The sequence below is a fragment of the Hylobates moloch genome, unplaced genomic scaffold (assembly GCF_009828535.3).
Source record: "Hylobates moloch isolate HMO894 unplaced genomic scaffold, HMol_V3 SCAFFOLD_19, whole genome shotgun sequence".
NCBI classification, from domain to species: domain Eukaryota; kingdom Metazoa; phylum Chordata; class Mammalia; order Primates; family Hylobatidae; genus Hylobates; species Hylobates moloch.
In genome coordinates this window covers 60,495,963-60,516,427 of record NW_026652294.1, presented here as the reverse complement: position 1 = coordinate 60,516,427, position 20,465 = coordinate 60,495,963, and the positions used below count along the sequence as shown (strand labels likewise).

General features: G+C 39.2%; 1 protein-coding gene and 1 pseudogene across 1 annotated transcript; both read left to right on the top strand.

Moving 5' to 3' along the window:
* Positions 1-626: 626 nt before the first annotated feature.
* LOC116458832 (uncharacterized) lies at positions 627-16,524 on the top strand. Its single transcript, XM_058431157.1, is given in 6 exon segments — positions 627-783; positions 8,235-8,364; positions 12,387-12,557; positions 13,346-13,499; positions 15,699-15,987; positions 15,990-16,524. Coding segments are annotated over 6 exon segments (1,356 nt in total). The 3' UTR covers positions 16,445-16,524.
* On the top strand, positions 16,490-17,011 carry LOC116458393 (small ribosomal subunit protein mS33-like; annotated as a pseudogene).
* The last annotated feature ends 3,454 nt before the right edge of the window (positions 17,012-20,465 follow it).

Here is a 20,465-nt window from a genome sequence, read left to right as displayed (position 1 = left end):
ATTCAAAGAACCAGAATAACCATAAAAAGGACTGGATAGGAGAGCATGGTCTAGTGAAGCTGAGGGAGGAAAGCATGTCCAGAAGGAGTGGATAGCCAGTCCTTCCACAGAGGAGCCAGTGCTGGGAAACCCATCTGACTTGGTCGACACAGCTAAGAGTAGGAGCTGCTTCAGAGAGCGATGGCAGGCAACTGTGGCTGGCTGGCAAATTAACAGAATGAGAAGAAATAGGGATGATAGACTCTTATACAGTTTTTCAAGAATTTTGCCTGGGGACAGAATGTGAAATTGAAGAAATGAGAGAGAGGTAGGGAATAGGAATGTATGAGTAAATGAATGAATGGTAGAAAGTGGAGGATGCAAATTTGAGGAAGTGTTTTGCACAATAAGTTTTGCTTTTTATTTTAAGAAGGGAAAGATTTCGGTATCCTTGTAAGCTTGAACTAAATGGCCCAGCTGTGAGGGAGAATCTGAAGATAAAATCTTGGGAAAGGATAAGAAAGCAAAGCCCCTTAGGAGAAGGAGTCTTATAGCCAAACCAGAAGCCATGGAATTCACTGTGGTCTAATGTACAGTAAAGAGCGGGGCTAGATAGACAGAAGAGAGGAGGATGGGATGGTGTGGAGATGATGCAGGATGGGCTGCTGAACAGCATAGAAGGACTGCACACTCATCCCCACCCCGATGATCTGATACTCTGCACAGCTGGTGGCATCAAATATGTGAATGTTGTCCAGCAGCATTCGGCAGCCCAGGTCCAGGGGCAGAGAAGAAAGATTGGGGGTTGGTTTAGGATCAGGTTCATGCTTGAATTGTAGACTCAGGGCTAGACAGGACTGGAAGGAAAGCAAAGCAAGAAAAAACAGGGAGGGGTCAGGGGACTAAGGATCTGAATGAGGTCAAAGATCAAGAATATATGGAGAAAGAAACAGAAGAGGGAGGAAATTGTCGTCAGGGTTTAAGTTTTGAGATGAGCTTTCTGTGACAGAGCCATTGTGGGAAACGGCATGTACCCAAGTTGACAATAGTCCCATGAAAACTGGTGAGCAGGCTCTAGAACTATAATTTTTGTTGTTGTTGTCAGATGTTTTTGGTTCAAAAAAATTAAAGATTTGGTCACTTCAGAGCATATATATGGGAGCGCTTTAGACTTTGTCTGGAACACCAAAAATAAGTATGTGTGTCTATTTGTTCCTTTTTCTGTCAAGATAGTTGGAACAACAGGGGTTCCTGCCTTGCATAAAAGGATCTCCACGGTGAAGAAATAGTTAAAGGAACCAGAGTTCAGAATTCAGTTAAAAGATTAGTAAGTGGTTATGTTATTGTTCCAAATTCTCAAATGTGAAAAATACTTTGTAAATTACTAGAATATAACAATGCAAGGAATGCTAATACACTCAGAGGGTAGGAATGATAAATCTAGTGGCAGGTACAAGTGAAGTGACATTTGCAAATGGCCCTCTGCTTTTATCCATGTACCTAGCAGAGCCCAAGTGAAGCCCAGGAAGGGAATGTGTCCTCTATAGAGATTTCTCTGTATCAGGGCGTTTCCTCAAAAGTAGGAGATAAGTGCTGAAGCATGTGCCCATACCTCAGAGTACAGCCGGTGAATTATTTGATGCATTGTGTGTTCCAGGATGACTCAATCTGGGGAGCTTGGAAGTCAGTGCTGGAGAGATCTTGTGAAGGGTGCTGAATGATGATACTCATCAGCCGCACTTTCTATGTGTCCCCTGCTAGAACATGATCCTCAGTTTCATCTCCATTAGAGAAAAAAGACTCTGAGTTCTGTTTTAATGTAGAACAAGCTTAATGGTTCCAAGCCGTTGACAGTGCCAGAAACTTCCTAAGGCTCTTAGCTGTCCCTGGCAACTGTTAGAACAAGAACATTGCCATTCATATGTCCAAGCTTGCATTTTCCGGGTGGTCCAAAAGTCATGTGCCGTGGGGATCTTATTTTTGGACTGTATTTGTCATTTTTCTTGTTTTTCATGAAATGATAGTTGCAAAAGCAAAAATGGGCTGATTGAAGGCCTCTGTGAATATTTTTCATTACTTTTGATGGCAACTGATGATTTTTAGGCTTCTTACCACTGTTATGCAAAGCATGATCTTATATGATGGCCTCATTGCTGAGGGTGAAGCAACAGGAATAAAACAAAGATGGCTCTCCAATGTGAGTCTTGAAAGAGCTATCCATGCCTGGAGAGTGCTACTCACCCTGCAGTATTGGAGCATTTGCCTGCATCTTGTAGAGGCTTCCGAACTTATATTTGAGAAGCTAAGACCTGCAAATATTGACCTAGTCTTCAAACCAACACAGCTTGCTAGTATGCTATGTGAACTGTGTATACACATACACACACTCATGTGTTTTGTATTTTTGTTTTTGTTTTTAAAGTAGAGAATGTTACTTTCTATCTCGCAAATAATGTTCCTTAAACACAGTTATCGCTAGAGGTTGATTATCAGCATATCTCTCAGAGACAACATTGTTCAGACAGAAAAGAAGAAAATCTTGGACCACTTGTATGTTTTTATCCAGGCATTTTTGTAGGGCCCACATCTGTTTGAAGGGTTGGTACTATTAGGCTGACAATTTTCATTGCCCACAGAGGGCGATGAAGAATAGTGGAGTTTGCCAGTTCGTGCTATCAGGAACTGATGTGTAGAATTAGTCTTAGGCTTAGATAATATCCTTTGTCTTTTCCAAAGATGAGACGATATTTTTCCTTTCTAGTAAAGATTGTATTTGTTGTCCATTTGCAGCTTAGGGGAAGGATTAAGAATTTTTATGTACTCTCCAGTTTGATGTTTGTTCCCTATTTAGGAAGTGAGACAACGAAGCTGATATTTAGATAGTTTCTCTTAGGGTAGATTAATAGTGTTGTCATCACAGAGTTATCTTCATTAATGAAGAGCACTTCAGTTCATGACATTCTGAGAGGCCAGAACAGGCTCACCAGGCCTGCCACGTGTTTTCTTTTCATGCTAATTCCAGGATTACTTGTAATTCCTGGATTAAATATATTCTTTGTCAGCTCTTCAGAGTAACCCCCAAAGTGCATGACATACTGCAATTCATCACTTGAATTGTGGGCCCTGTGAGAAGGCTGTGCGGAGCTGAATGATTCAGCCTGTGTGAATGCCTAATGAAGATCCACATCTCAACTGGTTTTGCGCTTTCTACTTGATCGCATGGACTCCTGCAAAGAGCTGCTTTATAAATCCTTGTAGGTGATATTTATAGAATTGTTAAGAAGATATCTAAGGGGGTCACATATATTTTTCATGTGTACTTTACACATTTACAGAGGAAATTACATGCCACAGTGGTGTTTGCACTTGGGGGATTGGTGAAGGCCTTTGGATGGGGTCCATTGTGCACGTGCAGAAGCAACACAGCTCTGGAGAATCAGGACACAGTGTTTCTTAGTCTTTCTTGGGTGAAGATATGAACACTTTCATGTATAACTATATCATGTTATTGACATTTAAAAGCTGTGCATGCATTTTTGATAACCTTGGAACTGTATTAAGATAGAAGACAACATGGTGTATTTAAGTGAGCTCTGGCAAAATAACAGGTTCCAACTTCTAAATGACTGACCTTGAGGATGTCACCCAACTTCAGAGGCCTTGGCAATGTCATTTGCTAAATGAGGTAGTCTTAGTTATAACTTCAGGATCTACTTGGGGAGTGGGACTTCTATGTCAGAATTCTCAAGCCCTATTTTAGGCTAATTTGCTAAAGGTTGCTTCACACAGGAGGTTATCAGCCGGTTTCGTGCCTTGTTGTAAAGCTGATTTTTTTTTTCCACATTGAAAAGGGAGGCAGTGCAGGAGGAAGTAGGCTTGTTTATTCAGTGAATGGTCTAATTTTGGGGTTCCTTTCTCATTTTTGGGAGCATCTAAGAACTCCTTGCACTTTGAGCATTTTTGAGCATGAGATTTAAAATCATGCCCCTGTGTTCTGGTGCAGGTCTGAGATGCCCACCAACTGGCCCAGGCTACATCTGCTTTAATGACAGGCAAGCCAGGCTTCTCTTTGGCTTGTAAATGACTTGCTGAGCTTCTGTGGTCATTTTCTTTCAAAACAACTATGAATGCAATGCAGGAAGCACCATCCAGGTGTCTGTACGCTGCCAAAAGATGGAGTGTATAGAATGGAGATTCCTGCAAATAGGTGTGGAGCAGAGAAACGAAGAGTACGTTGTCTGTTCTTAGGTGACCCTGGAGGAAACGACTCATTCCACTTTGGCCCTTTTTTATTTGGCAGATTTATTCATTTCACCACACTGTATTTTCTTTTCTTTTCTTTTCTCTTTTCTTTTTTCTTTTCTTTTCTTTTCTCTTCTCTTCTCTTTCTTTCCTTTTTTTTTGTTGTTGTTGTTGTTGAGACAGAGTTTCACTCTTGTCACTCAGGCTGGAATGCAGTGGCACCATCTCTGCTTACTGCAATCTCTGCCTCCTGGGTTCAAGTGATTCTCCTGCCTCAGCCTCCCAAGTAGCTGGGATTACAGGCACTCGCCACCATGCCCAACTAATATTTGTATTTTTAGTAGAGATGCGGTTATACCATGTTGGCCAGGCTTGTCTCAAACTCCTAACCTCAGGTGATCCACCTGCCTCAGCCTCCCAAAGTGCTGGGATTACAAGCGTGAGCCACGGTGCCCAGCCTCACCACATTGCATTTTCCCTCACTGGAAAGGGAATGCTGTCATCAGCCAGGCAGAACAAATTTACTGGAAATAAATGTACATTTCTTGTTTCTTTTTTACCTATATTCCTTATTTATTTCATTTTTTCCTTCCTTCCTGCTTCCCTCTCTCCCTCCCTCACTCTATCCTTCTCCTTTTCTCTCTCTTTCCTACCCTCCTCACGTCCCTCTTACCCTTCTTTTTATCCTTCCTTTATAAAACTTCTGTCAGGGGGAGGGAAAACCACTTTCCTTTGAGCCCTGATATGAATTTCTTTACTATAATGGTAATTGAAATTTGCATCATTTCTTACTTAGTCTAATAAGAATATTACAATAATGGTTATTAAATTTATTAAAACTTCTATAACATAAAGAAGTATGTATGGTACGCTTGTATGCATTTTTAAAAAGTGAAGTAAAAGTGAGGTCACAGTCAATGTCCAAAGAGTTTTATCTGAGCAAAAAAAAAGCCATGGTAGTTTAACATGTGTGGGAGCCACAAGGACGTTGGGACTCACTCCACCCTATCCCACCCTTCTGAAGCTGTGTAGTTTGAGGACTATGTAATAAAATGGGGTTAATGTGTGTAGTTTGAAGTGAGCTTCAATGTAAAAGTTTTATAAAAGTCAATTTCATTACTTTATAGCACACCAAAATCATTTAGTTTTGGCATATACCCTAGCTGACTGCAGTGATTTATCCAAGAAGAAAAACAGTTTCATTTCTAAAGGAAGAAAAGGCAAAGATCATAGCCAACATCAGAAAATGGATTAGGGAAAGAAAGTAACATCCTTGGCCCCAAGCCCACCCTGGGAGGGCTGTGTAACCCCAGAAGGAGGCCAAGGCTGAATTAGTGCTGACCCAGGCTTTGGGGCATTTCCAAGCTGAGTGTTGAGCTAATACAGGGAAGTTCCTGCTGTGGGCAGGCCTGTGCCTGTAAAAGGTGCTGACTGAATATTTATTGATCAAGCTGTTAATTAAATACCAAGTCCCAAGCCAGCATTCAATTTATTTGAATTCCAAAGGAAGTAGTGTCGTGTCAACACAAACACTCACCTAAGTAATAGCATCTGAAACTGTTACACAATTTAAACATCACCTCAAGTTGAATCCCTGATCCAAGAATGAGGATATTAGTTTTTCTCTTTTATTAGATTCCTGTTTGGTTTCTCTAAACAATGTGCCAATGAATAATTGTGACTTCCTCAAATCCTTTGAAACCAAGATCTATTCCTGTGGTTTCACCTTTTATTTTGTTTCTTTTCTTTGTATGGATAGCTAAGCCGTAATAAAACTATTGCTCAACATGGGAAATGTTGGAAATATTTTGTGAAATTTAGGTCATGACCATGGTGCAGTGCTACCAGATTAATACATTCTTCTGCACATATTACTGAGTTCCTTTTGTAGTCTAGGTGTTGTCCTCCTTGTGAGGTGGACACAGGTAAATACCACTGTTATAGTTCTTCCATTTAAGACACTTAAAACTTGTAGAAAAAGATCAGTGAGCAAACACATGCATGATCATAAGTGGCTATAAGTGCTGTGGCAGAAATGATGAGGGCACAGTGACAAAAACAGTGTCTCCATGGGGTGATGAGAAAAGGGGCCTCTCTAAGGAGCTGGACATTAGGAAGCTGTCTTGAGAAAGATAAAAAAACACCTGAACGTGGTTATGAGTGCTTTGAGCGTGTTCCATTCAGAGAAGACAGAATATTTGAAGACCTCTTAGGGGAATGTACAGGCAGCTAATGTTGGCCAGTGTGGCAATGTCATGTGAGCAGGGAGCCGCTGTTAATGGCTGGGAGACAGGATTTTGTTGAGTACATCGAGGGACTTGTATGTGGAGAGGGGCTGGGATATGTACATTATTGATACATATCAATAATGACTTGTGTTTTGATAACGTGTGGAGCGTGGCTTGGCAGAAAATAGCAGGAAAAATGGGGGTATTAAGGAGGCTTTTGCATTAGTTTAGGTGAGCCATACAAGGTAGTAGAGATGGCGAGAAGTGGACAGATTGAATATATACTTGGAGTTACACGCTGTTAGATGGCTACGGAAGATGAAGAAAAAGGAAGGATACAGAATGACTCTTAGGTTCCTGGTGTCTTTAAATGTTGGCCACATTTACTGAGATGTGAAGAGTGAAAGAGAAGCAGTCTGGGATGAGGAGGAGGAGGAGAGTGGAGATTTATTGGTCTATTTTGGACCAGTGGAATTTCATATGCCTGTGAAATATCCAAATGTAGGTATAAAATTAGTGATAGGATATAAAAGTCTGAATTTCCCAGGAGAAATTTGGCCTGGAAATATAATGTGGTAGTTATCACTATACAAATGACATTTAAAGCCACACAAAGGCATATTTCATGTCGGGGGACAGAGAGGGCAGAGAACAAAGATGCAGAGACCCAGAGGCAGGCCCTGGACTCCTCTCCCTTATTGAGAGTTCATGGAGAAGAGGAGGAGGTTGCAAAGGAGATGAACAACAGCCAGAAACTAAGGTGGAAAACTGGGACAGAGTAATATCATGGAAGTCAAGAAGGGAAAGTGTTTTGAGCTTAAAGAGGGACCTGTGATATTGAGAAAATGCATATCATGATTGATGAAAGGCCCCTTGGATTTAACAAGATAAGTTATTGGTGACCTCACTGAGAAGTTTCAAAGAAAGGAGTGGTGGTCAGAGGCCACACTGGAGTAGCTGAGGAGTAAATGGGAGCTGAAGGAAGGTAAACATCAAGTAAATGCTACTTGTGTGAGAAGCTGAATTGTGAACAAAAGAATAGAAATGGAAAAAGCTGCAGAGTAACGTGGGGTCCAAGGAGGACTTTTAAAGAATGCATATTTGTATGCTGATAGAATGGGTAAAAGAGAGAGACTGCTGAGGCAGGAGAAGGGGCTAATTGGAGGAAGATGAGAGAGATGGAGAGGGGCTAGCCTTTTATGGAAGAGTTGTCTTTGGCTGTAAGAGGAGAAGATGCAGCCCATTCAGGAAGTTTGATGGGTAAGAAGTCAGGGCATCTCCATCTTGGCCTTTCTGGGGTCTCAATGAAGAAAGAGGTATGTTTGTCACCCAACAAGGACAGCGTGGGAAGGGATGAAGGAGAGTTGAACTGAGAGAGAAGATAGAAAAGTCATATAGGATAATAGTGAGCAAACAAGCCTCCTACACAGATAAAAGTAGTAGCATTGCTGGGCTGTGTTGAGAGCCCATTTGGGGCTTGTGAGCATGGAGTTCAAGTGAAACCAGTTTAATCAGTACTTTTACCAGCATGACTCATGATATAGAATGAAAATAAAACATTTTTTTCTTCCATTGTGCCTTTTATAGTCACGTAGTGGGGAAAGTTTTCTCTCTGCCACAGATAAAAATTTCTGGGCCGTCCCTATGTCTCCTAGGAAATAGAAGTTCCTGAAATTATAGTTAGCTGAAAAAAAATCTAGACTCAGAAATATGAATGTCGAGTTTCTACATTTCATCGCTATTTGTCTGCATTCAAAAATAAGCCTTTCTTCCCCTACCCCACAGCTCCTGTGGGTCTGTTCTTAGTCAGAGTTGTGCTGACTAACTTTCAGGCTCATCCAGGGTTGTGCTCAGGGAGAGAGGAGAGGAAAGACGAACAGAAGGTTTCTGCTCAACAGATACACTTGGAAAATAGGTATTTCTTTGGTCCCGGTGTATATTTAAAGCTGTATCACTTTCTCTTGAGTATTTTTGTGGGTTTTTCTAGACTTCTAAGCCCCTCCAATCGTAACTCCTGGAATGTAGGCATATTCTGTTTCTCTGGCTACCACTCCCTTCTCAGCTCCTAGATTTCCAGAAGCCCAGTCCACCCATATTCTCTCTGCAGGGAATCCATTGCTTTCCCAACTGGTTTTGTACAACTACAAGCCCCTGGCCCCTCAAAAAAAGGCAACGGAGCTCTCTTCAGTATGGCCCATCTCTGGCATCAAGAAACAATCATGATGCTACTTTTGCTCTTAGAAATTACAGAGTAGTGGATTCCAGGCAGCAACCTCTCCTTGCCTCCCATATCAGAGCAGTTTATCAGCCTGTCTCTCTCAAGATTCCCCAGGCAGGGGTCAGAACCTGTAACTGTGGAACCTCCATCCAGAGGTGTGCTGTACTGAATGCTGAGTGGCCCCATAGCTGCAGCCCTCACTAGGGTTGACTCAAGAGGGCAGGTATCCCCAGATACCCTTTCCTTTGATGGTGGGTACTAGGCTCAGTGTCTAGCAGTTCTCACCCAAAAAATCCTTCTTTTCTCAAAATGTATTCTCAGTCTTTTACTTCCATCCTCATAAAGAAGGGTTTTTAAATGTCATAAAGTAATTTACACTTTTTTTGAAGATTTATATTCTGGTTACCACTTCACATTGGAATTTCACTGCTATCATGTCTTAATACCTCAAGTCGAAAGTTTCCATTTAATATCCTTTTAACCTCTTTAATTTTTTTAAAGCAACCATTGGGCTGGGCACGGTGGCTCACGCCTGTAATCCCAGCACTTTGGGAGGCTGAGGTGGGTGGATCACGAGGTCAGGAGATCAAGACCATCCTGGCTAACACGGTGAAACCCTGTCTCTACTAAAATACAAAAAAATTAGCCAGGTGTGGTGGTGCAAGCCTGTAGTCCCAGCTACTTGGGAGGCTGAGGCAGGAGAATGGTGTGAACCCACGAGCTGGAGCTTGCAGTGAGCCGAGATTGCACCACTGCACTCCAGCCTGGGAGACAAAGCGAGACTCTGTCTCAAAAATAAATAAATAAAATAAATAAATAAATAAATAAATGAAATGAAATAAAATAAAAAATAAAAAGCAACCATTGGTACATGTCTGAAGAGTACCATGGTGGAAAACATCCATATTTATTTTTTTTCTGGCAAGTCTTACAGGCACATGAGGTTGGATGTGTGCCTAAAGGGGTGATTTTATTGAGGGACTTCAGAATCCCAGCTGGACAAAAAGAAGAACTGAAGACAGGCAACAACTGGTGGATAGTGAGGAAGTGCGTGGGATGAAGGCCACATGCTGTCAAACAATTGTGGGAGTGCTTGACCAGGTGAGCTGAACAAAGAGGAAATGGTGGTTAGACTAGATTGTGTACTGATGGTGACAAGGGTCCAGGTGTTACCATAGGAGAGCCTGGCAGAGGCAGAATGGAGGAAGAGGTAACGGGAGGTCAAGGAGTGAGAAGCCAAAGTGATGGATCGCTCATATTCTGTGCAAATGCAGATTAAGCTGGAAATAGATGGGAGGACTAAACCAGAAGAAAAAGTCCTCAGTGAACAAAGAGTAGTGATCACAAAGTTGGTAGAAACACCAAAGACATATAAGGTAGAGATATAAGGTAAGGTATTTGGATGGTGTCAGACTCAGAGGAGCAGTGGTTTTTGTAAGACTGAGGCAGAAGGATGGTACAAAAGTGGAAACGGTGATCTAGGAGGATACCTACAAGATGCCTCTGAACAAAATCTTAAGATAGCATTGTGCATTAGGAATTGTGATTCTATCTCCTTTTCTTAGAATGGATACACAATACCAGAGAAAAAGGTACTTGTGCTAGAAAGGGTATGGACAGCAGCCAGGAAACCAGATTATTATGTATTATGTTGTCTCTACAGAAAACTGGCTCTGCGATCTGGGATAAGTCACTTAGCCCTGAATACCAAAACCCTATATTGAAAGAGCAGCTTACAAAGCATGTTTATGATCAAGTCAAGCTATTATTTTATGAGACAAACCCACTATGTGTTAGACATTATTTTCTCCATTTTACATTTAAAACACCAATTAAGGCCTAGAGGCACTAAGTGATTTGCCTAAGTAGAATTAGACTTGAATGTGGATTTTCTGGTTCTAAGTCATTTCTACTTAATAGTCATTCTGTCATCCTTCTTTCTAGACACAGAAGTGCCCATTTAGACTCATAAAACTTATATTTTTAGAAAAAAACCTCTCATTATTTTAATGTTAGTCCCAAAATTATTTGTAACTGTAATTCTAACATATTTATTAATATTTTATGCATTTGTGAGTCAACTTTTAAAATATCAATGATTTATCTAGTGATACAATGCCAACATTTAAACTAAAAATCATTTCTAGTTGTACCTTACGTACAAAGATGACTTGGTATCTTGAACTGATCATTCTTCTGGAAAAAAAGAAAACATTGCTCAGCTTGTTAATATTGTTGGCAGTTTGCAGCTTTGAGTGGGGGTGGACTTTGATAAGTCTAGTCTATCAGAATTAGTAAGTGGCACTTACTGTCTCAAGGTGGAAAACTGCTGTTTTAGTTCTGAAGATTGTAGAAAAGATACCATCAAGTCTAGTGCGTATGCTGTGTATCCCCAAATATAATATTCAGAGTAATTGTTTCACGTGTAGTAATACTTTATTGTGAATGAGTATCTTTTTTTCAAGCTTGTAACCCCAATAATTCTTTTTCATTGTTTTTTTCTGCCTTATATTACTCTCACTTTATAAACATTCCCAATCTTTAAGAACAGTTAACTATCCTACAGCTGACCTTACATACAAGAGTACTCAGTAGTCCTATTAAACATTTAACAAGTCTTCATGAAAATTGTATGCAGGTGGATCAGGGCAATACTTTAAAATTACTCGAGCTGAATGACACATGTTTGCAGATTTCCATGGCCCCAGCTTGTTTGGCCAAGCTCATCTTTTTAAAGAAACTAAAATCAGGAACATAGTTTTTAAAATTAGAAAATGACTTGCTTTCTCATTTTGTTTGTATCTCTCCCAAACCAAGGAACAAAAATTGAATCCTTTATTTTAGTCTATTTGTATTTTGATTATAATTATAATTAATAGTTTAGACTTTAAAGATTATGACACAAGAATATGTAAGTTTATCTGCATTGTTTTAAACAATTGTTTTAGCACAATGAAGAAAAGCTATGTAACTGTGAAAATACTAGAGTGTGCTTGTCCTGGATAAACTCAGGTAAACATTTATTATGTACTTATGATGTGAGGACAAGGTTAAGATTGATAAAGAGTCTTTGTTATATTGATAATGGCTCTGAACTGGTGGCTTAATATATTTTAAACTGCTTTTATTTGCTTATGATATGAATCACTCATTTGGAATATTTTCCAGTGAAGTAATTTTTTTACACAAAACCAAATGCAAATAAGCTCATTTTCAACTATAGTTATCTTTAATGTTGAAAATTGTATTCACATTTTTTTGGACAGCAGGTTTATATAAAGGCAGAACAATAGCTTTATTTTGTCAAATAACATATGGAGGATAAGAAGTATGAAACTAAATATGTGCCCATATTAAGTTTTGAAGTAATAGAAAATGTAAACTACAGTGGACATTTGCATCTGATTATTTCCGCTGACCTAGATAGATTAAACGACCATTTTTTCACTCTTGTCCCTTGGGCTAGAGTACAATGACGCGATCTCAGCTCTCACTGCAACCTCTGCCTCCCGGATTCAAGTGATACTTCTGCCTCAGCCTCCCGAGTAGCTGCGATTACAGGTGCCAACCAGGATGCCCAGCTAGTTTGTGTATTTTTAGTAAAGACAGGGTTTCACCATGTTGGCAGATTAGTCATGACATTTTCAGCTTCTTAAGGACACCTTAAGACACATCCTATGTGAGCCTCCTTCACTTGCCTGCTCTTCAACCCTCCCCAGACCAGATGGCCCCAACGCTGTCCATGAATCCCTCTACCACCAACCTGTTTCTGGATGGTCTCCTGCCGTAGGCTCAAGCAAATGTTTGGCTGATTCCTCCAGTGTCCCTCTGCTCACTGTTGTGAAGGAGCCTGCAGGAGAAAGAGAAGCTAAGAAAGGGAAGAGGCAGAGGTATGAAAGAAGAAGTAGAGAGTTTAAGGGACTAAGAAAAAATGTCTGGCCTCCAGTACCTAAAAATCCTTAAATAGCCAATATAACATGAGAACATTATGAGAAGCAGAATAGGAAAATCCATAATTAGAAGTCAAAACGAATGTAACAAATTATAAATAAAGGTAATAGGTCACAACCAGTACCGCCAGGAAGCTGGATTCTGATACAGTCAATTACTTTGCAAAATATCATTAGGTAAGGATTGAATAAGTGGAAAAATTAAAAGTGCATCTTTATTGCAATAGCATTATAGAGAAACATGTGGAATGTAAGACTTGAGACAAAAAGACTTTTTGTTTTGAGGGTGTGGGGCAAGACATGAAACTGTCTTTAAGTTTGGCTACTATTGAAGGCAATATTTGAGGTTTTTAGGGCCACTGAAACAGTGATAGGCTGGGGGACCTACAAGTATTGGAAAGATGATGGTAAGTATTGGTTCAGACACTTTAAAAGCAGGTTTGTCTTGTGTGATGAGTTCAGTTCTCAAGGTTAGACTTCTGTAACATTGAAATAATATATAGAGATATTCATCTAAAATTGGCTAAAGTCATTGAAGAAGTTATCATGATAGAAAATCTTTTAGTGCCAATGAGACTAGGCTTTTTTGGATAAAAATGCCCACATGATTGACTGTGGCATACATCATCCAAGAAAAATGTATGTCTGTTTTTAATGTTGATATTTAGCCTTTGGCTTGGTTAAAATGCTGTAGGTAATTTCAGGCTTAAACCTTTGATTGTGTAAAGCTCTGAAAATCTCAGGGCACTTAAGAGTTATATGAAAGACAGACTCGCAGTCATCTGGAATTCCAATTCTAAACACAGTGCAACTGGGGCTCTTTATGAGGAACAATTTGCTGTTTTCTGCCTGCTATTCAGAGTTGTGTGGACAACCTCGTCCGTAAGACGTACATAATGTTTCTGGATATTCTGTGTAACTTGTAAATGTTATTCCTGATACTAAAGTTAGCTTATACCACCCTCCACAATACAACATTCTTGCTCTAGCTCTAAACATTATTTAGTCCTGTTTTTTAGGGCATACTACCTTAGAAAATTCTTTGCCCCAGTTCTTGTTTCTGTAGACCTAGGCCAATACGGTGGTCTCGAATTCTCTGTACTCTGGATGAGAGTGAGTAAAGATGAAATAAAGCATCCTGAAAACTAACGGAGGTCAATTAAAATATTCACCAAGGAAAAATGTTTACTGGTATTTAAGAAGGTGGTGACTTCCCTCCTCCATTTCCCATTGTAGACAAGTTTCCCTACCTCCCAAACAAATTCCTTGCCACGTGAGCATCAATTTTTTGCCTTAGCTAAAACCCAAGACTCTAATCTTGGACAACTGCTTTCCATACAGATTCGGTGAGTATGGTCTGTTCTTTATGTAAAATCAAATTAAGAGGTGGTGATGAGGCTGGGCGCGGTGGCTCACGCCTGTAATCCCAGCACTTTGGGAGGCCGAGGCAGGTGGATTACCTGAGGTCAGGAGTTTGAGACCAGCCTGGTCAACATGGTGAAACCCCGTCTCTACTAAAAATACAAAAATTAGCTGGGCGTGGTGGTGTGCACCTGTAATCCCAGCTACTTGGGAGGCTGAGACAGGAGAATTGCTTGTACCCAGGAGGCCGAGGTTGCAATGAGCCGAGATGACACTATTGCATTCCAGCCTGGGCAACAGAGCAAAACTCCATCTCAAAAAAAAAAAAAAAAAAAAAAAAAAAAAGAGGTGGTGATGGAATTCTCTTAGCTTTTCATTAATGTTTAATTCATAGTCACCTCTGATGCTATGAAGAAAATCGATCAGTTATACCGTACAACTCAAGCTCCCTCCCTCCCTTTCTGCTTCCTTTCCTTCCTCTCTCCCTCTCTCGCTCCCTCCCACCCTCTCATTGCTTTCCTTTCATCCATCCAAGTGCTAAACACATTCTAGGTGCTGGAGACATTGAGAGTGAGCAAAACAGACAAAAATCCTTACAATCATGCAACTTAACATTATAATCAGGTAAAGCAGAAATATGCACAGGTAAAATATATATCTTGTCAAGTACTGCTAAGCATTAGGGATAAAAATAAAGCTTGCAAAGAGGGGAAGGAAGAAAGGGAGAAGAGGGCTGCAGTTTTAAATAGGGAAGTTAGGTGAGACTCTACTGATAATCTGACATTTGAGCAAACCATGTGGGTATCTGGAGGTAGAGTGTTTGAAGCTGAGGGGCCAGCAAGTGCCACCGTGCTGAGCTGGGAGCATGCTGGTGTGTTCAATAGAGAGCAAGGAGGTGATGGGACTGGAGTGGACTGAACATGGAAATTAATAGGCAGTGTGTAGAGAGAGGGCCAGATTACACAGGACCTCATAGACTCTGTTTTTCCTGTGATTCAAGTGGAAACCTCCTAGGAGCAATAGAAGAACTAATGCCCATATTGCCTGAGTTTGGATCCCAGTTTTGCCACTTACCACCTGTGCAATCTTGGGCACAATACTTAACCTTACTGGGCCTCTGTTGCCTCCTCTTTGAAGAAAGTAATAGTATCTTCTTCATAGACATCGTGATGAAATGGCATAATATAAACAAAACACTTTTGACAGTGCCTGATACATACTAATTATATAGTATATATTGTGTAACTGTGTATATATATATATATATTACTATATTATATATATATATATATATTGTGCTTGTGTTATATATATATATATATATTGGTGTGTGTGTGTACTATGTGTGTGTGTGTATATACATACTGTGTGTGTGTATATTTGTAGCAGGTTTTATATATATATACACATATACATATATGTGTGTGTGTGTATACACACACACACACACACACACACACACACACTGTAGCTACTCGTAGGTGGTTGTGGCCACTGTGCCCGGAGGGAGGCGGTGGTGGCCAGTAATGCTTGGGAAACTCCTCTGGGGGGACATTATGGAGCTGGAAGCACCCTTGGAGGAGTCCCAGAGCCAGAAGAAGGAGAGGCAAAAGAGCTTTATGGATATCACAGTTTCAGATAAGGGATTATGGACCTGTACTTCCCTTATAGGGTTGTTGTGAAGATTTAAACAAGATAAGCTGAAAACACATTACACAGTGCTGGAGTGACAGAAGAAAGTCAAGGCACCATTATGACTCAGATGAGAAATCAGAAACAAGAGAAAATGGTGTTACAGATGACCTGGATGCTCCCAAGGCCAAAAAACCTAAAATGAAAGAGAAGCTAAATGGAGACAGTGAAGAAGGATTTAATAGACTTTCAGATGAATTTTCTAAATCTCATAAATCAAGAAGAAAAGATCTTCCAAATGGAGATATTGATGAATATGAAAAAAAATCAAAGCGAGTATCATCCTTAGATACTTCTACTCATAAATCAAGTGATAACTAGAGGAGACCTTAACGCGTGAACAGAAAGAAGGAGACTTCTCCCATTTTCCTATTTCTAATGAGACTGTAAAGCTGAAAGGTCGAGGGGTAACATATCTCTTTCCTATTCAAGTTAAGACCTTTGGTCCTGTATATGAAGGACAAGATTTAATAGCTCAAGCACGGACAGGAACAGGAAAGACATTCTCTTTTGCCATCCCCTTAATTGAAAGACTCCAAAGAAATCAAGAAACAATTAAAAAAAGCCGCTCACCAAAGGTACTTGTTTTGGCTCCAACAAGGGAACTGGCAAACCAAGTAGCCAAAGACTTCAAAGATATAACTAGGAAACTCAGCGTGGTGTGGTTTTATGATGGAACATCATATCAAAGCCACACATTTGGCCATCCAGTGTCATTGGTCTCAGAGGCCAGCAGGTATTGGAGATGTCCTTCAAGTCTACAGTGGGTCTGAAGGGAGGGCTATTATTTTCCGTGAGGCCAAGAAGAATGTAACTGAAATGGCCATGAATCCACACATAAAACAGAATATGTCTTGCGCATGTCTCATCTCAGTGCCTGGCTATTTGGTGAAGTCACCAGGCCTACTGATTCCAAGTCTACGAAAGTGGTGAAACTGTTTAGTGAACTGCCCTTGGCCAAGCAGAAGGAGACTTATGACTGGTATCCAAATCACCACACTTAACGCTGAACTCATGCAGACACTCCGATTTCTTGGACTCCACAGAGATGAGCATCAGGATTTTATGGATGAGCAAAAACGACTAAAGAAGCTTCATGGAAAGGAGAAACCAAAGAAAGGAGAAGGGAAAAGAGCAGCAAAAAGGAAATAGTGTTGGTCCCTCAAGAGGGAGAATTTCTTCCTCAGTGGCAGAGAGAAGAAAGTGAATTTATTGTCTTTCCACATATTGGAGGAATGTCATCTTCCTAAATGAAGGTTGTTTGGAGAAACACAGTCATCTCCTTGTTGAAATCTAATCCGGTTACATTGTGGCTGGTTTCTTGAACACATTCTAACTACAAAATTATTTTGGTCTTGGCCGTGTAATGTGAGGTTTACCTGATTCTCTAATGAAATAAATACCTAAAAACAAACAAACAAACAAACAAACAAAACTATCTTTTGGCTGGGCACGGTGGCTCACGGCTGTAATCCCAGCACTTTGGGAGGCCGAGGCAGGTGGATCGCCTGAGGTCAGGAGTTCAAGACCAGCCTGGTCAACATGGTGAAACCGCATCTCTACTAAAAATATAAAAATTAGCCGATGTGTTGGTGGGCGCCTGTAATCCCAGCTACTCAGGGGGCTGAGGCAGGACAATCGCTTGAACCCAGGGGTGGAGGTTGTGGTGAACTGAGATCGTGCCACTACACTCCAGCCTGGATGACAGAGTGAGACTCTGTCTCAAGAAATAAATAAATAACCTTTTATAGAAAATGTCAAACATGTACAAAAGTTGATAGAATCATGTAAGGAACCCCTATGTATTCATCCACCAGCTTCAATAATTATTTTATCTATATGCTAACCTACCAACTCTTTCAGGATTATTTTGATGCAAACTCTAGATATCATATTATTATATCCATAAATGTTTGGGTATGTATCTCTAAAAGAAAACGATTAAAAAAACCCAACAATACTGTTATCACATCTAAAAAATTAATATTTAGAAATATTTATTCATTTCACATTATCAATTGTCTTACAAATGGTTATTTTCTTTTATTGTTTGTTTTCTTAAATCTGAGTCCAAGTAAGATTTCTACATTGTGTGATTATTAAGTTGCTGTTAATATACGGATTACTCCTGTAGGTATTTTTTGTAGCTTTTTTTAAGGAACTACATTGTCATAAATCTAGAGTATTGCTTCCCCATGATGTCATTTAACATGTTCCTCTGTCTTCTATATTTTCTGAATATTCAGGTTTGTTTGTTTGTTTAGGGCAGAACTACTTCATAGGTGGTGTACTTCCGGCAGGAGGTATATATGTCTAGTTCTTTTTGTGATGCTAACATCCACCAATAATCGGTGCCATCAGTCCTTATGTCAGTGAGCACAGATTGGGTATGAGGTGTAAGAGTCAAGGAAGACTGCAGGCCTTTTGTCCTCAGCAGCTAGCGGGCTGGCATTGACATTTACCAAAGGAAGGAAGAATATGAGAGACATAATTTTTTGAGGGAAATCAGAAATCCAGATGTTTGGCATGTTACGTTTGAAGTGCCTATTGGTCATTTACATGAATTTGACTCTGCAGAGGTCATCTTTGTCACAGAGTGAAGCAGGCACAAGATAGTCCAGACCGAAGGAGGAACAGACCTCCCAGAGACAGGGACCACCAAATAGAGGAGGAAGCCTTCAAGAATTTGCCAGTTGCGTTGCAGGAATAAGAGACTAACCTTAAATAAAACAGAGTGACCAATGATTTGAATTCCATTGCCTGTGCTTGGTACAGATAATTTAGTGAGTTTAAAAAAAAAAAGCAAAATAAATAGCCAAAATCAATTTCTTTAAGAGCCATCATGTAATCCTAAATCTGCTTTAAAGTTAGATCAAATCTCCCTAATGTTGCCTCTCTGAATTCCACCACTATGATAATTACATTCTTTTACTTACTGATTTATTGCCGTAAAAATAAAAGAGATATTATTAAACAGTAAGATAAGAACTTGTACCGTGCTCTCTGATACAACCACATATTAAATACTATCTTCAGTGATCGGTAACTGGGTTGCTTTGGCTAGCTGATTTGTGTATACTTTAGAAAGCCTTTAAATGATTTTGTACAAGGATGGTTATAATTGACTAAAATGATGCTTATGACAATTTCTGTAAAAAGTTGGGCAATGGCCCTTAATCAGGGATGACTAAGTCATGTTTTAATTTTTCATAGTATTAGCTTCATATTTTTTTATTTCAAGTGCTTTGAAAACAGTGAATATTTCTTCTTAAAAAATGCTTTCCATATTGAGAACTTAAGATTTTGATGACTTATGATTGCTGATTGCTTGAAACTTTAAAAGAACTCAAACAATAACCTATTATATAACTCTGTAATCAACACTGTTTTTGTAAAGTCATCTCCCAATCAACATTCTCATGAGGCTGATTTGATTTTGTTATTATATGTTTAATTCTTGCTTTGCTTGACTTGGGTTAGATAGCTACTGTGTTGTATTAACTTTATTTTTGTGCTTTCATTTTTCTCATCACACACTGTAGTTAATTTCAGTCATAACCTTTTCTTTTCTCCCTCCCTAAATACTTTTAAAAATGTTTTCAGCCAGAAGTTTTTCATGTTTTCTTTCATCTCAAAGAGCCATCTTCTGGAAAATTTAAGCAAAATATATTTAGCAATGAGTGTATTTTATAGAGGAAAACAAACTGTTCATTTTTAAAGCAATTAAGTTTGTGCAATAATTAATAAACTATAGTTTGGAAATATCCATGTATTTAGCTAGTTTTTAATGAGGAATTCTCCTAGGTCACTTAAAGTGAAATAATATGAAAGTGGTAAGTTCTACAAATTAGCCTGAGTTCTCATAATTTTTAATTTTTTTAAAACAAATCTCTTCATAAAATATACTTTCTTATTAATATATCTAGAGCCATGTGACTATGTAATTTTGGATTTGCATTTTATAACAGAAAATTTAAAGTTTTAGTAGACATGTTTGAGTTTAGGATATAGAAAGTTATATCATAATTTAACAGTGGTTATTTTGGAATAGGTGAAATAATGGATATTTAAATACTTTTTGATAATATTTTATGATTTTTCTGTAAAAAAAAAAGGTAGAAAATGTCTCTTTTAAATAGAAGAAACTAAGCAATTTGTATCAGTGTTGTATTGCTAAGGTTCTTGGTCTTTTGCAATTAAAAGGTGCAGAACATACAAATAGTATTAGTCACTTATCTGTACTTTGGACGAAATAGAAAGCGGTTGCCTATCTCAGGAATTTCAATAAGCAACAATTTGTCCACACCTGATATCTTTGGGCCCTCTAACTTATATTAAACAATCAGCCCTGGAGGTACCACACTTCATGATCTCAAGATATATTACAAAGCTATAGTAATTAAAACTCTTTGTACTTGCATAAGTACAGACATATAGACCAATGGAACAGAATAGAGAACCTAGAATTACACAAATACAGGGTTAACTGATCTTTGATAATAGTGCCAAAAACACACAATGGGGAAAGGATAGTCTTTTCAACAAATGGCGTTGGAAAAAGTGGATATTTATATGCAAAAAATATGAAATTGTATCCCTATCTTCATATACAAAAATCAACTTTAAATAGATTAAATACTTAAATATAAGACTGGAAACTGAAAAATCTGTGGAAGAAGACATAGGGGAAAGTCTTCATAACATTAGTTTTGGCAGTGACTTCATGGATAAGATACTAAATGCATAGGCAGCAAAAGCAAAATTAGGCAAGTCACACCACATCACACTGAAGAG